Source organism: Hemitrygon akajei, chromosome 8 (assembly GCF_048418815.1).
Source record: "Hemitrygon akajei chromosome 8, sHemAka1.3, whole genome shotgun sequence".
Taxonomy (NCBI): domain Eukaryota; kingdom Metazoa; phylum Chordata; class Chondrichthyes; order Myliobatiformes; family Dasyatidae; genus Hemitrygon; species Hemitrygon akajei.
In genome coordinates, this window is record NC_133131.1 from 141037511 (window position 1) to 141056410 (window position 18900).

At 37.6% G+C, this 18900-nt stretch overlaps 1 protein-coding gene across 12 annotated transcripts in view; it reads left to right on the top strand.

Annotated features, from left to right (window-relative positions):
- svila (supervillin a) overlaps nt 1-18900 on the top strand; it is a 261547-nt gene that overhangs the window by 160982 nt on the left and 81665 nt on the right. For 11 of the 12 annotated variants that reach the window (XM_073054765.1, XM_073054768.1, XM_073054766.1 and 8 more), the window contains 7 exons: nt 428-1303; nt 1690-1860; nt 2473-2507; nt 3166-3227; nt 3496-3644; nt 9236-9331; nt 17770-18019. In XM_073054765.1, coding sequence (XP_072910866.1) covers nt 428-1303; nt 1690-1860; nt 2473-2507; nt 3166-3227; nt 3496-3644; nt 9236-9331; nt 17770-18019 — 1639 coding nt within the window. The remainder of the gene's footprint in view (nt 1-427; nt 1304-1689; nt 1861-2472; nt 2508-3165; nt 3228-3495; nt 3645-9235; nt 9332-17769; nt 18020-18900) is intronic. The other variant, XM_073054772.1, reaches the window with a different exon arrangement.

Consider the following 18900-nt stretch of genomic DNA (forward strand, 5'->3'; position numbering starts at 1 on the left):
AAAAGTGTTTTTGGCTATTCAAACGGCTTTCAATAAAGAATTATATTTAAATACCTGTAGAGGGAACATGGAGTACTGATTTCCACTATGTCCTGTGTCCATTCTTTTTCTGTTGTGGTGTATAAACATTCCCTCGCTAAGTTTGCCATCACCTATCCATTCACCAGGATTTGCATGGAGTGCAGGAATGTGGGGTTTAGATGTCATCTTTGTTTATAGTGGCTCCTATGCCTCCCTGCTCCATCAACAAGCATATAAAATAAATTGATACACTTCTTTTTCTTTCCTAAAGGAAATGGTTCAATTTGACCTTTTTGCTATTTACGTTAAGCAGTGCGGGAGCCCTTTGTTATTAAGGGGCAAGTATAATAAATAGAAGGACTGTTCATTTTATTGTAAATGAGTGGTTTCCTCCTTTTTTCTCAAGAGTAAAAGTTAGAGAAAGAATGTTGAAAGAGGAAGGGATTCGGAGCAGCCCCGAAATAGTGAAAGGCATCGTTCAAGGAAGAACTCAGCAAACGCCTGTGCATTATATCTCCCTCGTGTCGGAATCTCCAACAGTTCATACAGTTAGTAAGCCGATGACAGCTCACCAGGCGCTACTTCAGCCAACCAATCCTCTAGACTGTGCCAACATAATGACAACAAAGTACAAAACCAGCAAAGTTGGTCATCTTGTACCAAGCAGCATTAACTTTTCAGCAAAAGCTGACGCAGCAGATATCACGGAACCTGGAAGATCTGTCCAGAGTTCTGAACCAATCATGGATGGGTGTGCTGGCACCAGGGACTTGCTGAAAAGCTATAAAGCAATATTACCTTCTCAGATTCGCAAGCATGAAAAGGTTCTTGAAGATACTGTCAGTGGCACGAGAGTTGTACATTCACAAACATATATGGGAAGAAAAGATGAAAAGGCAAACATCCAGAAGCCAATTTTTCACAAAGCCATCAGTATTGTGCCAGAAAAATCTGACGGACCAGAATCTTGTCCTCTGGTACCATCTGCGATAGACTGGAATAAACCTATCGATGCTAATCAGAGAAGTGAGAAATCCTTGTACATTCAGAAAAAGGCTGGGGTGAATTCTCATACGGATATTGAAGCAGGAAAAGCCCCATCCAGGAAGCTGTCCATTGAGAAACACCATTTGACAGAGCCGCATTTAGAAGTTCCAAACAGCATAGGACTTCAGAGTGCCAGTGCCAATGGAGATGCTGGTACGGTTGACACGAGGGTGTCGGTTGCCAAACTTCGAAGTGCCTTTCTGGAGACGGCCAAAGCCAGCAGAAGTCAGGACCTGTAGGTGGTACTTTGAATGCTGATTTTATTTTTTTTGCTCTACACTTGTGTATTTGCACTGATGCCGGTTTAGAATTTGAACTTGCAAGACACACTTAAGCTTTAGCTTGTGGCCATTTTGTTTTTGCAGAAAGTTGTCGTCCAAAATGTTAATATTGCACTTTGCTTGTTGCTGGCCTGTGCAAGATATGATGCTGTGTAGTTGCTAAGTTTGTGAACTACCATGCATGGTTTAAGCATGAGGTGTGATGTTATCACTTGAGGGAATATCACTGTGGGGCTCTTTTATAATTTTCCTTTTTTTCTCTTCCTTTTCCCTTGGTTGCTTTCTTTTGCTTGCTCTGTCTCTCTTTGTCTCCCATGCATTTTCCTTCCTATACTTAAAGTGCAGCTAATGTTGACTTAATGACATCGGGCCTTGATTTGGCCGCCCCTGCTGAAATGGAGAAGGCCCATCGTAGGCCAAGGCGTTACATTACCTTTGGTGAGAATAGGAAGACCTCAGAGAGGTTTAGAACACAGCCTATAACTACAACAGAGCGGCAAGAGACAGCTAGGTAGGCTGGTGTGTGCATATAAATTCTTCTGAATATTTTGGATTTTATCTCCAGATACCAGTTATTTCTCTTCATGTGCTTTTTTTTCCAGAGACAATTTAGCCTCGCAGTGCAGTCCCATGAGGCTAATTTTTGTTTGTGTATATAACGACAAGGAAGCAAGAGTATTGTGCAGGGATATTAAGTATAACTGTACACTACTTGATCTATTCTTTCATTGCAAAGACTGGACTAAATTTTTGACCATTTTCCAATCTGCTAAAACCGCAAAACTAAAATTATTCAATCAATTATCAAATATATATTTACTTTTTCAGTGGAAAATTATGAGCCTTTTTATTAATGAATGTGTTGATAACTAATTGGATGTAATATGAAATTGTCAGTTAACTGTACATACCAGCAAAGATGTAATTTATAAATATCTTCTGTACAAATTGTGTAATAGAAATCAATCCTAATTTGTATTTAATGTAAGTTATTCAAACACAAACTGATGACTGCATTTTAGAATTTTCTGACATGCTATCTGTGTTGATGTATCTGAGATTGATTAAAGCAGAATTTTGACTCCACTTTTATCCAAGTAATTTGTTAACCTTTCCTTTGTAGGCCAGGGCATATTGCACAAATGGAAGCTACTGAAGGTAAGTATTGTTTCTTGTTCTTATCACTAGCATGCTAATAGGCTCTTTTCATTCGGATATGTACATGCATATTGAATAGTGTGTTTAAATTATGCATTATGTATCTCCAAGTGCTTGTTTCGGAGATAAAACTGTCAGATTATTTCCAATTGCCATAAACTTAGAAATAATAGTAAGTCATTAATTTTATGAGGATTTGAAACATTGTTGCCAAACATTTTTAACCAGTTGCTTTTGAAGGAGAGATTTCTACTCCAGTTTCTACAATTCTGTATCCATAGTGTATAGTAATGTAAGCATTACACCAGGGGTTCCCGTCCTGCTGTCTACGGGCTACTTGCTTCATGGGATTGGTCCATGGCATAAAAAAGGTTGGGAGGCCCCTGCATTACACTGAAGTCTAGAAATGACTAGATTTAAATAGAAATTAATTAATTGTGTTGGTTGGTAATCTAATGCTGAAAATGATGACTCTATATTTTGATAAATAGTTTGATTGCTTTTTATGATTTTAATATATTTTTAAAAATCAATTTGTTACATGTCTTTGCCTGTTCATTTTAAGAGTAATTCTTTTTCCTTCTCTACAGTGAACAGTTTTAAGGTTTTGTATTTTTCACTCCACGCACTAAGACAATTTATCTTTTTTTTGCAATAGATGAAGAAAAATTAGATGAACGAGCAAAAATGAGTGTGTCTGCAAAGAGATCACTTTTCCGTGTATGTAATTTGTTTTTATTGGTAATGTATAATACTGAGAAGAAACTTCTCTGACCTCATTTGATACAGCAGTAACATCTGGTTTTGTCCAACTTGTGGTGAATTGTAAAGTATTTTTGTATTCCATAACTCCCATTAAAGCTCCAAATGCATACTCATTTTGTATTTTAAACTAAGTTATTACATTGCTTCATGACATTTTTTGAATTTAGTGCCCCTCTGGTGAATTTTAAAGCTTGTTGATGTGAAGTATAACTTTTGGTGACAGGAAATGGAAAGAGCAACAAAAGCAATGGAAACATCTCTGGCTTCCAAGCCTCGGTCCAGGAATTCAGCTGTGGAACGACGACTGCGTCGCATGCAAGATCGCTCTCGTACGCAGCCTGTCACAACCGAAGAAGTAGTCATTGCATCCAGGTACATTTAACCTGATATAAACTTGTAATTTGATAATATGCAGGTAGCCTTTTCACTCTCTTAGTGGATGATTAAAAGTTGAAATACAGTTTAAATGAAATCAGCTTTTTGTTCTCTTCTGAAACAATAACTAGAACTTGCTGCTTATAAAATTGGCATGTCATGATAATAATTAGGGATGTCAGGTAATTACAAATCAAAAGACCATGTGTGACTTCCCCATTGTTAGGAGAATTTTCAAAGTGGTTTTATTGAAGTATATTTACAGCCAGTATGTCGAGTTGGATTTTTGTTATGTGCGGAAACTTTGAAAACAATTTTTTAAAAATATAAGCCATTCATTTTTAATGCTCATTTGCCTTTCCATGGAAAATTTAAATGGTGGAATGGAGTAATGCAATCAGATATTATAAGAGTTTAAGTCTGTGGATGAGCATGTTGCCACCCAAGATCCTTTATTGTAAGCTGCTGTTTAACCCTTTTTCATTATTCAGACTTGAAAAGATTGATTGAAGTGCAAGAATTTTGATGCTGACAGACGAGGGATCAATGTTCCTCTGACCAAGTCCATATGGTGGTTCTGTCACCCCACCCCACTCATACACTTGTGGTCATGCAGTGTAGGAAAAGGCACTTCAACACACCGGATCCATGCTGGCCACCATGTATCCACCTACACTTATCCCAAGTGAAAAACACCATTTCATTTCTGTTGGAATAGTTCTCCACCACCTTTGCTCTCGTTGCATTCCAGAGTACGTTCTGCATGCCACAGTTGCCTTGGAGAGGTCGGATTATTAGGCATTTGGTAAGGGCCAACAAAAGGAAGTTAGGTTTTAATGGAATGGCCATAGTGTGAGTGAGGCAGTGTTAGAGAGGGGACATGGACTAGATGGGCTGAAGGGCCTGTTTCTATGCTGTAGTGTTCTGTGACTTTACAGCTGCCTCCTAAGTGGGAGAAAAAATGTTTCTTTGCTGCTATCTAAACTTCTACCCCTATGCCCTCACTTTATATAAATTGGAATGTTCACTTTCACTCAGGAGTAGGAAAATCTTTTTGCCATGTCCTAGTCAAAACTACTAGTTAGACTCCTTGGAATAAAATAAATGCAATTTAGCCTTGCATTCCTCCCATGTGAATTATATTTCCTGTAGCTCTGCCCACTGAACTGACTGAGTTCTATAGTTGATGATATCGTTCAGCCCCTATCAACTGTACATCGACTTTGTGTCCCATGCTCCTGCCAAATTAGTTTAGGCTTTCCCCGACAGCCTTTATAGGATGTTAGACTTTTTTGGTTGTGCTACAGCCTGTTCAGTTTGTACAGCCTCCACCTCCTGCAGAAACTGTCCAGTGTTGCAGAAATCCAGAGCCCTCCCATATCGTGTCATGGAGTTGCAGAGCGTGGAAACAGGCCTTTGGGCCCAACTCATTCATGCCAACTAGAATAGTCCCATCTGCCTACATTTGACCTGTATCCAAAGACATACATTAACAATTTGGAGTTAGGGGACCGAGTGCAGCATATCTAAGTTTGCCCATAACAGTAAATTGAGTGTAAAAGCAAATTGCAGAGAGATACAGATGGGTTAAGTGAGTGAACAAGGCTCTGGTAGGTGAAGTACAATGTTGGTAAATGTAAGGTCATCCACTTTGGAAGGAAAATAGAAGATTAGATTATTATTTAAATGTTGAAAGTCAACAGCATGTCAACAGAGGGTTTTTTTTGGAGTGCTTGTGCATGAATCAGGGAGAAGGCAGGAGAATGGGGTTGAGGAGGAAATGGATCAGCCATGATCAAATGGAGGAGCAGACTCGATGGACCGAATGGACTAATTCTGCTCCTATGTCATGGTCTAATCTCAAAAATTTGCTTTGCAGGTGCAATAATTAAGTATTGGCCTTTATTCCTATAGAGATTAAATTTAAGAGGAGGGAGGTTATGTTGCAACTGTACGGGAGCTGGAATACTACTTGCATTCCTGGCCTCCTTACTTGAGGAAGGATTTGGAGGCGGTGCAGAGGAGGTTCACAAGGTTGATTCTGGAGATGAGGGAATTCAACTATGTGGAGAGATTGAATTGCCTGGGACTACACTCGGTGGAATTCAGAAGAATGAGAGGGAAGCCCATAGGAATATTTAAAATAATGAAAGGGATAGATAAAGATAGAGGCAGGAAAGTTGTTTCTATTGGTAAGTGAGTCTAGAACTAGGGGACATAGCCTCAAGATTAGGGAGAATATTTAGGACAGAAATGAGGAGAAACTGCTTTTTCCCAGAGAAGCTGTAGAGGCTGCCTCATTAAATATACTTTAAGACACAGCTCGATAGAGTTTTGAATGGCATTGGAATTAAGAGTTATACAGAAAAGACAGGTAGGTGAAGCTGAGTAAAAACCAGATTAGCCATAATCCTGAATGATGGAGCAGACTCACCGGGGTAGACAGTCTTCCCCTTTTCCTGTTTTTTATATTCTTACGTTCCTATACCTGTGCGAAAATTGGTTAGGATATCTAGTGAAATAGGTCATATTCAGCGAGACCCAAGAGACTGCAGGTGCTGGAATCTGAAGCCACAAACAATCTGCTGGAGGAACTCTGCAGGTCAGCAGCCTCTATGGAGGTAAAGGGACAACTGAAGCTTCAGGTCACGACCCTTAACTTTGAACAATGTTCATGCTTAGAACAAATACAATATGAAGGTATCTTTCCTTTCCAGTCTTTCATCCTTTGCTGTCCTTACAAGAAATAGCTCTATCATTCTATTCCCCCATCCCAGTATGTGAACTTGGATTTCTTGCTATTTTGTTCAAAGGCCTCATTTGAGTGATCTTGTAAGTGTCTGGATTAGTAGTTACCTGGATGCTGAGTGGACCAACCTGCAATCATGTAATGATTGCTTAGCTCATGACCCAGCAGAAGCAGACCGTGACTATTTTATTTCATCTTCCAAAATCTTCAACTTGTTTGTGTTCTGAACCTTGCCAGCTCCATTGAAGTCACCCTTAAATTTAACTCTCCATTTCAGTAACACCCTCTAACTATTCCTAGAGACCAACCCACGAATGTTACCTCAGTATTTTTGCTCTCTTTTTGCACCACGTTTTATGTCTTGGCGCAAAAAAACAATAAATTTCACCACATATGTCAGTGATATTAAACCTGATTTTGATTCTGATATTCTAACGATAAACCACAGCTCTACTTTAGCATTAACTGCAAATAATGCAAATACTGCTCAGGCAGATTCTGTAAAGAAAAGGAACAAGAGTTGAAGTTTCAGATCAGTGACACCTCATTACAAATAGACAAGTGAACAAAGGAGTGCGTCGAGAGGGCTGAAGCAAACAAAGGGAGTGTCTTTGGTAAGATGAAAGCCAAGATTCTAGAGGCGACACTATCACTTTTGGTTGCCATCTGACAGAGAAAAGTGAATGCTGGTTACTATAACTGATTTGTAAGAGGTATGCACAATAGGAGTAAGGGCAGTATAGAAGGGTAAGCAAAAACAAAGATATAGTGGTACTGTGAGATACAGAACTAACCAGTTTGTGACATCTTAAAGTGAAACTAAAATATTTAACCTAAAAAAAGCAGAAGATGCTGAAAATACTCTGCTAATGAGCTAGCATCAGTGGGGGGGGGGGGGGGGGGGCGGGAATGGGGGTAAAAGTTGAGTTCATTTTGCAGGGCAGTGACCGTATATTAAAACCAGCCAATTGTAAAACAAATAGGAAAGGCTAATGACCTGAGTTTGTTGGATTCTGTAGAGAGTCTGCGTCGACTATGGATGAGCTGCTGTGGTGGAACTACAGAAGGCCAAAGACAGAGATCAGAGCGGGTTGGGGAACGTTAATGACAAGCAAGTACATGCTTCAGAGTAAGAGCGGGAAATTGGGAAGTAAAGGGCTTTGTATTTGAGAGACATATCAACTATGGCAGAGAAGATACCATGATTAAGGAGAAAGGAAAATATCCCAAAAACACAAAGAAACTGTCATTGATGCAATAGATCTGGAGAAACTATTAGAATAAAACGTATTCCTTACAAAAGTAGTATGGAAGGAATTGTAAACACGAGGAAATCTGCAGATGCTGCAAATTCAAACAACACACAGAAAATGCTGGTGGAACACAGCAGGCCAGGCAGCATCTATAAGGAGAAGCACTGTCGACGTTTCAGGCCGAGACGTCGACAGTGCTTCTCCTTATAGATGCTGCCTGGCCTGCTGTGTTCCACCAGCATTTCCTGTGTGTTGTATGGAAGGAATTGTAGTGGGATTCTCATGTGTTGGCCACCAAAATATCTCCTGAGGTGGAGATAGCAGGGTCAATGAATGGAAGTGTCAGCCTTGGACCATGTGAAAGTGAGAGCAGGATGGAAGTTGGTAGCAAAAATAATTAAATTGTTAAGTTCTGTACAAGTGCTGGAAGCAGCAACGATATAATCATCAATATACTCTGCCCTTAAATTCTTGATAGGGGAAGGTCCTATTAAGGCAGTAGTTACAAAAGAGTTTAGGATCCTAAAGATCATAAGTAAGCACATTTGATGGCCCTTCACAAAACACTGGGTAGGCTATTACTGGTGTGTTACATCCAATTGCAGCTGTCATTTTTCAGAAAACCTTGAAAGTCGTGGGCACAGTACAGAAATTACTTACTAGTAAGTTTTTAGGGATGGGGGTTGGATTTCATGTATAAGGTTAGACTGAAAAAACTGGGGTTATTCTGCTTGGAGCAAATGTCATTAAGGGGAGATGTGATAAATAAATAAGATCATGATGTTTAAATAGAGTAAATAGAAAGATTTTAAAGATCACCTTTATTTGTCACACGTACATCGAAACATACAGTGAGAATTCTCATTTGTGTCAATGACCAACACAGCACGAGGACATCCTGCGGGTACCCCCGTAAGTGTTGCTATGCTTCTACTACCAACATAGCATGTCCACAAATGACTAACCCTAACCTGCCTCGGAATGTGGGAGGAAACCAGACCACCCCGTCAAGGGAGATTGTACAAAATCCTTACAGAAAGCAGCAGGAATTGAACCACAGTCTTTCGTTTGCTGGCACTGTAACACGTTACACTAGCCACTACACTGCCGTGCAGCCCAGTGTTTTCATTAATCGTTCCCGTTGATGAGTGGCTCGGGGACCAGGACTTTGATTTTAAATTTTAGGCAAAATGTTAATTTTTTTCATCGCAATTGTTAGTGGTTGGTATTTACAGAAACTAAATCCATGGATGTTTTCAAAAGGAACTGGTAGACATTTGAGAATAAATGCTGTGGAGCAAGAGCAGTGAAATTTGAGGTTAATTCTGTAGGAGATGATCAAATCTCTATTAATGGACCAAATGGTGGCATCCTGTGCTGTACTAATTCTTTGATTTCAAGGATTTATCTTCTGGTTTAATTATCGTAATATTTAGCGTGTACAGCTCAAGGTGAGAGAGGTAGCTAACCTTTTCCTGCTGTCGTTTGTCTTTCTATTTGTTACAAACTTTGTAAAAATTTGCTTCTTTGCTGAGTTCTCTTCTGTCCTACATGCATTGCTGTTCATTTTTCTCCCCTGTCTCTAGCAAACCCACCCCTGTCTCTCCTACGGTGACTGTCCACACAGTCATGGCGAGAACCACTAGCCCCACTGTAGTAAACTCCAATTCACAGCCAATCAGGTACTTTGCAATTTGCATGTCCAGTTAAATGGATAGCAATTCCAGTTAAAATATTGTTGTTTGTCTTGTTCTATAAGCATTATGTCGCATTCTTACCAAACTATATCTGTATCTTTTCATCCTAACAATATTTGTTTGTTAATTTGTATGATATCAATAGCTTTAAAACTTCTAATCAAATTTGTTTTAATCAAGCTTGAATGAACTAAAAATGTCATTATATGAAAAAAAAATTTTAGTTCTGTAACATTTTAAATATATGCATGTAGATAATCCTGATTAATTTTATGGCTCGTATGTCCTGAAATTAATAAAGGTTTTATGTAGTAGTCTGACAACTCTAAATCACAGAATGAGAGCATTGTGATTTTTCTTTTTTTCTCTCTTTGCCCCCACCCCCCATGGTTCTCAATATTGCTTGTTTACTCTAAACATTTCTCAGGTTATTGCAGTGCTACTTTTGAGCTGAATTTCAGACTCCCATTCCTGCTTTCTTCTCCTGTTGCAGCAGAGATGAAGTAGCTACCAACTGCACACCCTTACTGAGAACCAAACTCATTGAAACGATGAGCGCCTTTGGCACACGCCATTGTCCCTTGAGGTCACTGAACACTGATATTCAAAGTTGTTCATCTAGGTGTAAATTTCTGGTAGTTCATCAGATTCAGTTTACAATTGATAAAATTCAGTTCCCAACTTAAGTTGTAGCCATCAGTATTTTGCGATAAAACATGCAACAAACATCAATTAGATATGGAAATCAACCATAGTTATTTCTCAGTTATTCCACACTACCAAATAGATATGGGTCAAAAAAGAGCAGTTGCCAGTTACAGCTCCTGGACTGTGTTGCGTTAAGATCTTGCAGCCAGGACAGCAATTGACCCCTACTCTCTTTGGCTCAGTGCCCTGAGTTAGAAGGTGAGAGGAGCAACATCAAGGATAAGAGGAAGGAGGGGGAGAATCTCACCAGAGTGCCGTATGAAATTAAGACGTGCATCAAACAAGATCCTGATTGCTATCTGGCACCCTCTGTTGGAAACTACTTGTGACTGCATGAGAGATAGTGACCTGAAGAGTCTGATACTTCCTAATTAAAATTAGCTTTATCAACAGCTGATTATTTTGACTTGTGCGTGAGGATTTACCTTTCTTCCTAGAACTGCCAATTCCAAGAGAAATGGGGGACAAAATGTTCCAGCCAGGAGTACCTCGACATTTTTTGTTTACAACTATCCTCCCCCCGACCCCAAATCATAAGCTAAAACGCCATGAATGAAGTTTACATTCCATTTTTCCATGGCAAAGTTGTGTGAAGCCCCACTTTACAGAATGTGCCCTTTGCATAGAAGCTAATTCTATGCAACTAGCTAGGCTCAAAGAACTAAAATGAAAGATTACTATTTTAAAATGCTCTTTAAAACCCATTTTTGATAAAAAAATTTTGGTCACCTGTTCTAATTTTATTGTGTCTTTGTCTGCTTAAAGTCACATTTAACCTATAAAAGCCCCAGTGAAGCACCTTGGGATATTTTGTTATGTACCGGTTATGAGGTTATTTGGTCATTGTAAATTGTCCTGGATTAGGTTCATATTAAATAGGAGGTTTCTGAGCAGTACAGTTCGTTGTGCCAAAAAGGCCTGTTCCCCACTTTATCTCTAAATAAAATAAATAAAACTGGGTGCTATGTAAATGCAAGTTCTTTTCAGAACCAGTTATAGGCAGATTTAATGCTGATTAAATTGAGCTACCCTACAATCATTACTTAATTGTTAACCTTTCAAAATTTTTTGTGTTCATGTGGTATTATTGAACTTACGGAAAATAATTTCTTCATAATAATTCATCTGGTTTGACATAAGAAGAGTAAAAAGAGCTCTTGCAAGTTGATTAGGATGTGTTCAAAACTAAGGATAAAATCATTAACTATATCTCAAAGTTCAAAGTAAAATTTATTATCACAGTACATATATGTCACCATATACAAGTCTGAGATTTTTTTTCTGTGGGCATGTGTAGCAAATCTAGAGAATAGTAACTACAACATGATCAATAAAAGATCAAGTAGAGAATAGAAGATAACAAACTGTGTAGATGAAAATAGAAATAAATAACGAGGATGTGAAGGAGTTCTTAAAGTCAGATCACTGGTTGTGGGATCATCTCAATAGATGAGTGTAGTTATCCCCTGTTGTCCAAGAGCCTGATAGCTGAGAGGTAGTAACTTTTCTTGAACCTGGTGGTGCAAGTCCTGAGGCTCTTGTACCTTCTACCTGATGGCAGCAGTGAGAAAAGAAGGTGAATGCTGCTTTCCTACACCGGTGTTTCATGGAGACGTGCTCTCCAGTTTATATTAAACAATAACTTCCACTAAAGAAAAGAACATGTGTTTCATTAGCTTTCCCAGCCTGTTAGTGAGCCTCTTCATTTAAGTAATATAGGCCTGCTTCTGTTTTTTTTGAATCTTTCAAAATAAAATTGTGGCTTTTTGGAATATACCAGGAACGTCTTGTTTTTTTAAAAAAAGTTGTGTGTTGTCAGAGCACCCCATCGAGACTGGGTTGTTATTTTTCCCCCCTATTCCCAGGTGACCTGATATCTATTCATTCTACTAAGCTGAATTCTAGTTCATCTACTGGCCCAGGTGGAACATTGCATCCCATTGACTAAGAACTTTTCAAAAGCTTCAAGAGCTGATCAAATAATAGAACTCAAGCAACTTGTTAATATTGTGACACTGCAGCAGTTTATTGGGATATATCTAACAGTGATTCATTTAGGGGGACGTGAAATTCAGTATTTGTAACCTGTTTTGACAAGGAATCTTGGTTGGATGTAAAATATTAAATGTAAATTATGAAGTAAACTATAAATAAATTATTGACAAAGAAAATAACAGCACCATTTATCAATATACAGTATATCACAAACTATGTATATGATTGGTCTGAAAAATAAATTGCATCTCATTACTGAATTTGTTGAATTTCAGATACTGAGTAGATCAAACAAAATTTTAGACTGGTATTAAGTTATTAATCCTACTAAGTTTGATAACTTATTAATCTTTCTTTCTTTATTAATCTTTTTTATTAGTTAAATAAAAGAGTACATATATATAAACAAGAGGAGAATAATCTCAAATATCTATATCAATAACAGTTCAAATAAAAGGAAAAATAAACATTATCAAGATCATACATAATAATCTAATAGTATATAATAAAGAAAAAGGTAATTGATTCTCCTCTTATCAATAAAAAACAAGAAAAAAAGATAAAGAAACTTTTATAATTGAAATGTACACAAAAAACCCCAAAACAAAACAAAACAATAAAAAGGAAGAACTGGGCAGCTCAAACTGAGAGTGAAAGCAAGAAAAAAAAGGAAAAACTTTCTGATCAAATCCAACATTTCGAGGAGGTAACTGGAAGGGCCATAAGTCAGAGCATATGAAAATAATGAATAAAAGGTCGCCAAGTTTCCTCAAATTTAGAGGATGTATCAAATGTCCGACGACTTATTTTCTCTAAACTTAAACAGGACAGAATGGAGGTCAGACAATAAAGAGCAGTAGGTGGATTAGAATCCTTCCATTTAAGCAAAATGGCTCTCCTAGCCAATAAAGGTGTAAAAGCTATCATCCGTTGAGCGGAAACAGGAATATATCCTGCTTCCGATGGAATGATGCCAAAAATTGCTGTAAGTAAATTCGGTTGTAGATCCAAATTCAAAACTTTTGATAAAGTTTTAAAGACTTCTTTCCAAAAATTATCTAACTTTTGATACAAGACCAAAACATACGTGTTAAAGTAGCCACCTCAATATTACATCTATCGCAAATAGGATTAATATTAGAAAAAATATGAACTATTTGTCCTTTTGACATATGCACCCGATGCACTACCTTGAAGTGTATCAAGGAATGATGGGCACAAATAGAAAAAGTATTTACCAAATAAAATTTTTTATCCCATTGATTATCTGAAAGTGACTTTCGAAACTCCAATTCCCACACAGCTTTAATTTTATCATTAGATAACATAGGCAAATTCAATAACCATTTATAAATTATAGCTATCAGTCCTTTCTGAAATGGTTTGACCTGAAAAAGAGTATCACTAATATTGGGTGAATAAGCCGAGGGAAAATCTGGAAGTAAGCTACGTAAAAAAAAAAATCCTAATTTGTAAATATCTAAAAAAAAGTGTACATTGGTCATATTTATCCACTAACTGAGTGAAAGACATTAGACAATTGCCTGTGAACAAATCTAAAAAAGTTACTATTCCTTTGGTTTTCCAAATTGAAAAGGTCTGATCAAAAATTGAAGGTTTAAGAAAAATAATAAAGATGGATTTTACTAGAAAGTACAAAATTATTAAAGTCAAAGGATCTACAAAACTGAAACCAAATTCTTAATGTACATTTAGTAATAGGATTAAAATCTCAACTACCAATCTTAGAAAGCAAAAAAGGAAGATGAGCTCCCAATAAAGAGACCAAAGAATACCCCTTCACTGAGTTTTTCTCCAAATCCACCCATAAGGGACAATCATGTATATCTGAAAACTTATTAATCATGTGATAAATCAAAATATACTGTTAGAACTGCAGTTAAGGTGGTTCTAAGCTCTTGAATAACTTGAACATTTGAATGTCAATGAACAGTTAATGAATTTAAACAGAAATACTTCATTCCTGTTATCCAGATAATGTCTCGATCTTAGTGTCTTGGCTTGAGTTTCCTTGAAATATTTAATTGCCTTGCTCAATTAGTTAAGATGCTTCTTTAAAAATATAACATTGCATTTTTTACCTGAGCATTACTAATTCATGATTAATGAATTGCTCCAGCTCTTATGAACTAAAAGATATCATGCACATATGTCAATCAATAACTTCCTGAGATGGGAAAGTTAAATACAGTTCCAATGTATTCTTAAATTTTCAGTCTTTGGCCATCCGTGTGCAATTTCTTTTTATAGCTACAATCTTTGAGATTCCATCTACATTACATGTTATGCTCAGGCCTTAACAATGATGTTCTTATTGTGGTATGGAAAGGGAATGGTTAACATTCTTCTAAACAGGAGTACCTGAACTTAAAGATCATCAGTAATTGAAACTTAATATTTATAATTGGTAGTGTTCTGATCTTCTACTGCATATTTTTAAGATTACAGTGAAATTGTATGACAAATTATTTTACCGGACATGGTATCAATGATTGTCAATACATGGAGGGTCCCAGACTATTATTTCACTGTCAGTAGCCTGCTTGACACACTGATGGAAGAACCATTGAAATCTCCTCCTGCTCAATGTCTGTTGTAAGCTCAAATACACAAGACTATATCCCAAAGATAAAGAAGTATTCTGAAGGGAGGATGAGGCAACATTACTGAAAAGGGAAGTCAAAGACAACATAAAAGCAAAAGAGGGCATAAAATAGAGCAAAAATTAGTGGGAAGTTAGAGGATTGGGAAGCTTTTTAAAAACTAAAAGAAGGCAACTACAAAAATATCATAAGGATAGAAAAGATGACGTATGAAGGTTAACTAGCCAATAATATCAAAAAGAATACCAAAGTTTTTTTTTAGATAGACCGTACGGTGCAAAAGTGTTAAGGGCATACAGTATATTTAGCTATTTTAAGAAGGGGGGAGGCAGAAGAAAGGAAATTGTAGGCCAATTAGCCAGACTTCAGTGTTTGCAAAGATGTTGGAATCCATTATTAAGAATAAAGTTTTGGGGTACTTGGAGCTAGCATGGTTTTCTTAGGTGAAATCTTGCCTGACAAATCTGTTGGAATTCTTTCAGGAAAAATAACAGGCAGGATAGACAAAAGAGATTTGGAGGATGTTGTTTATTTGGATTTTTAGAAGGCCTTTGACAAGGTGCCACACATGACGCTGCTTAACAAGATTAGAGTCCATGGTATTGCAGGAAAGATATTAGCTTGGATAGAAGATTGGCTGACTAGCAGGAGGCAAAGAACGGGAATAAATGGTGCCTTTTCTGGTTGGCTGCCAGTGACGAGTGATGTTCCACAGGGTTGGCGTTGGGGCCCCTTTTCATGCTAGTAGTAATGCTGAGGCTTTATAAAGTATTGGTCAGACCGCACTTAGAGTATTGTGAGCAGTTTTAGGCTCCTCGTCCAAGAAAGATGTGCTGACATTGGAGTGGGTTCAGAGGAGGTTCAGGAGAATGATTCTGGAATTGAAAGGGTTAATGTACAACATGAGGAGTGTGTGATGGCTCTGCACCTGCACTCACAGGAGCTTAGAAGAATGGGGGGGGGGGGGGGGAGGATCTCTTTGAAACCAATCAAATATTGAAAAGACTAGATAGATGGACTTGGAGAGGACGTTTTCTATGGAGAGTGAGTTTAGGACCAGAGGACTCAGCCTCAGAATAGAGGGATGTCTATTTAGAACACAGATGAGGAGGAATTTCTTCAGCCAGAGTCCGTGAATTCATTGCCACGGACAGCTGTGGAGGGCAAGTAATTAAGTGCATTTAAAGCAGAGATTGACAGGTTCTTGATTTGTCAGGACATCAAACGTAATGGGGAGAAGGCAGCAGAATGGGATTGAGAGGGGTAATAAATCCGCCATGATGGGATGGCAGAGCTGACTCAATGGGGCAAGTGGCCTAATTCTGCCCCAGTGTCTTGTGGCCTCATTCAACTTAATCTGCTGAATTTCCTCTAGAGTCAATCTCACCATTCAGTGAGACCATGGTGATCTGTGACTTCATCCATTTCTCTTGCTACATTTGGTTAATAGACATACTGTATATCAACTCTGACTACCTGGACCACTATCACTTGTTATAATTTTAGCCACCCTTTACATATAAAGTGCTTGTTATCTGAAGTTAAAGGTTAATCTTCATCATTTAAGCTATGCCATGCAGATACTAAATTCTCTAATTATTAGAAATACTTTATTATTCCATCACATTTTTTTTATCATGCTGAAAATTCCATTGGAATCACCCCTTTATCTTCCATTTCATTGGTACACCAGTGCTACACACAGTCCATAGCTAGTGTATCCCTCCAAAGTGGGTAGCACTGCTCTTGGATCTCCAGGCATGTCCTTCCAGGCCTTTGTAATTCCAGAATGTAAATTGTATCGTGTGCTGTCAGTTTCTGGGTAGATAGACCATCCTGCAAAAAGTAGTTTTGATTTTTTTTTAATGTAGGAGGTGGGGTTCCTTCCCTGAGATACTTCTAAATTTGTTAAAGTGTAGAGTTTCAGTAATTGTACATCAGTCAGAAAGGTTGACTGGATTTACCGTTTGGCACCCTGAAGTAGATTGCTTGGATTGCAAAAGAGATTTTTATTCAGTATTTATTGTTCTTAGCATGCCAGCCACCGTGCATGTCCAACAGGATGGTTTGGTCTAGCCTGGCCTTGAGTGATAAGATGCCGTGTTTAATGTCCGTCTGCTGGTATTCACCTCATCAAAAGCCCGGTTAAGGAATTCACCACAAACTGATAATTGCCCATGCATCTTCTATTTTCTGTGAACTGTACATTGGATGGTACAAGGTTGAATCTTTATTACCCATTAGTGAGTCACCTGACATTGGAATTGATGGTACAAGTCAAATGTGCATTTGGATAAATATTTTATTTCTAACTAATTGTCTGTTGATGGTAGGTGTTTAACTGCCTACTTAAGATGATGCCTCTACAAGTGGTCCATGCTATTTGCTAGTAAGTGTGTGGGCCTGAGCATAGCTCTTTGGTTCCTACGTTTCCCTCTCTTTAATGAGTTGTACATTCTGATCGCAGATTTCCCATGGTTCCAAGGCAGAACTTGTTTTCCCAGCATTCTCTATTGTAGAATTTTTACAAGAAATGCATGGCTGCTTTCTCCTTAAGTGGCTTGAGCATTTTTTAAGTAGGAATCACAGTATTTCACACATACAGGAATGTAATTAAACTTTGATTTTACTCAGTCATTAAATAATGAAGCTTTTTTAAGATCTATTTTAAATTAGTTTTTTTACACTCTAGGTTTTCAAGCTGACATTGAAAGTTTAACTTGTGCAACTTCTGACTGTATCTATTAGTTACACATTGACGTGGCGAGTGTCCGGTGTGCAAAATTGGATAGAACTTGTATATGATAATGCATCTCATTTAGTATTACTTGTAAAGCCTATATAAATTTCAGCTTTTGTGTTTTCAGCTATTACTTTTTAATGACTTGGATTATTCAGGCCATTATCTAGTATTTACATATTTTTAAAAACTTGTTGGGAATACTTTGGCTTTAATGATATGTTTTTAAAACAAGACCTTTTTAAAATAACAGTGATGAGTTGTAAAGTTCTAATTTTAGAGACATTTTTGGGACAAGGACTATGTGAGTGTACAGAAAAATGATGACCTAAATATCAAACCAATATATTTCCTAGACTACAAGCATCAGCACAGAATACTGCGGGAGAGCAGAAGGGGAACGAAGCCAAAGAATTGACAGAACAAGGTCAGCATGAAGAGCCAGACATCTCCACACTGAGTCTGGCAGAAAAAATGGCCCTGTTCAATCGCCTTTCGCAGCCTGTGATCAAAGTAAAAGCACCAAGGAATAGAAGTGATACCAGACAGAGACGGTCAAATGCCCGATATCAGACTCAGCCAATTACACTGGGTGAAGTTGAAGAGGTACTGTATGTGTTTACAAATTACAGTGACATCTAGTGTTCTTGAGCTCATGGGCTACTTTCCATGCAGAAGGTCAGAGCTGTTATTTAGGAGGAGGATGAATTTGATTCAATTCATTGGGAAAGGCAACTGAACAGCAACTTCTGAATCATGGGTGCATTTTATTTGTTGTTGATGTCTTTGAAAGGTCTGTGCTGAGAATGCGAAATACAGATGTTAATAGCAACGATGTATCTTTATACTGGGGTAGGTGACTTGCAAATATTTCCTTTGAACTTATGATGGAAGAAAAACGTCTCGATTTTTTAATGTAATTGTTTCATTTTGCAGTGTTGGGCATAGCTAAAGGCAGAAACTAAATATTATTACAGGACATGGTGCTATTTGCAAAAATTGAGGAAAGATCTCTTCAATATAATAGGGTGGAGTGAAGAAATGGAAACTAATAAAAAGGGATAACATTTTCAACAGTTCTCAGTTTGGGCTTTTATAGCTGGGTCTTTTTCAGTAATAGTTAATCTCCTTTGATGTCAGTGAAGATTTACATGAAACTGTCTGCAGCATTATAGTGGGAATATAGCATTGTTTTTTAATCTTTAAGTATATACATTTGATGTCATGGTTTAAACATATAGTAAGAAATATGCACTTCAAGATACCTCTACACACTTAGATTAAAATTCCAAAACTAGTTCTTCATAACAAAGGAGGATATGCTGCATTGAAAAATAAGATTAATGTACTAACCTTGCTGCTACAATCAAGTAATTATCATTGTCCTGAGTCAAATGGTCAGAGTTAAACAGTCTCATGTTGTAAAATCGGTTAATCTCCTGGAGGTTAGTGTGATACTTCATAGAAGTCATAGTTTCAAAGTGTTT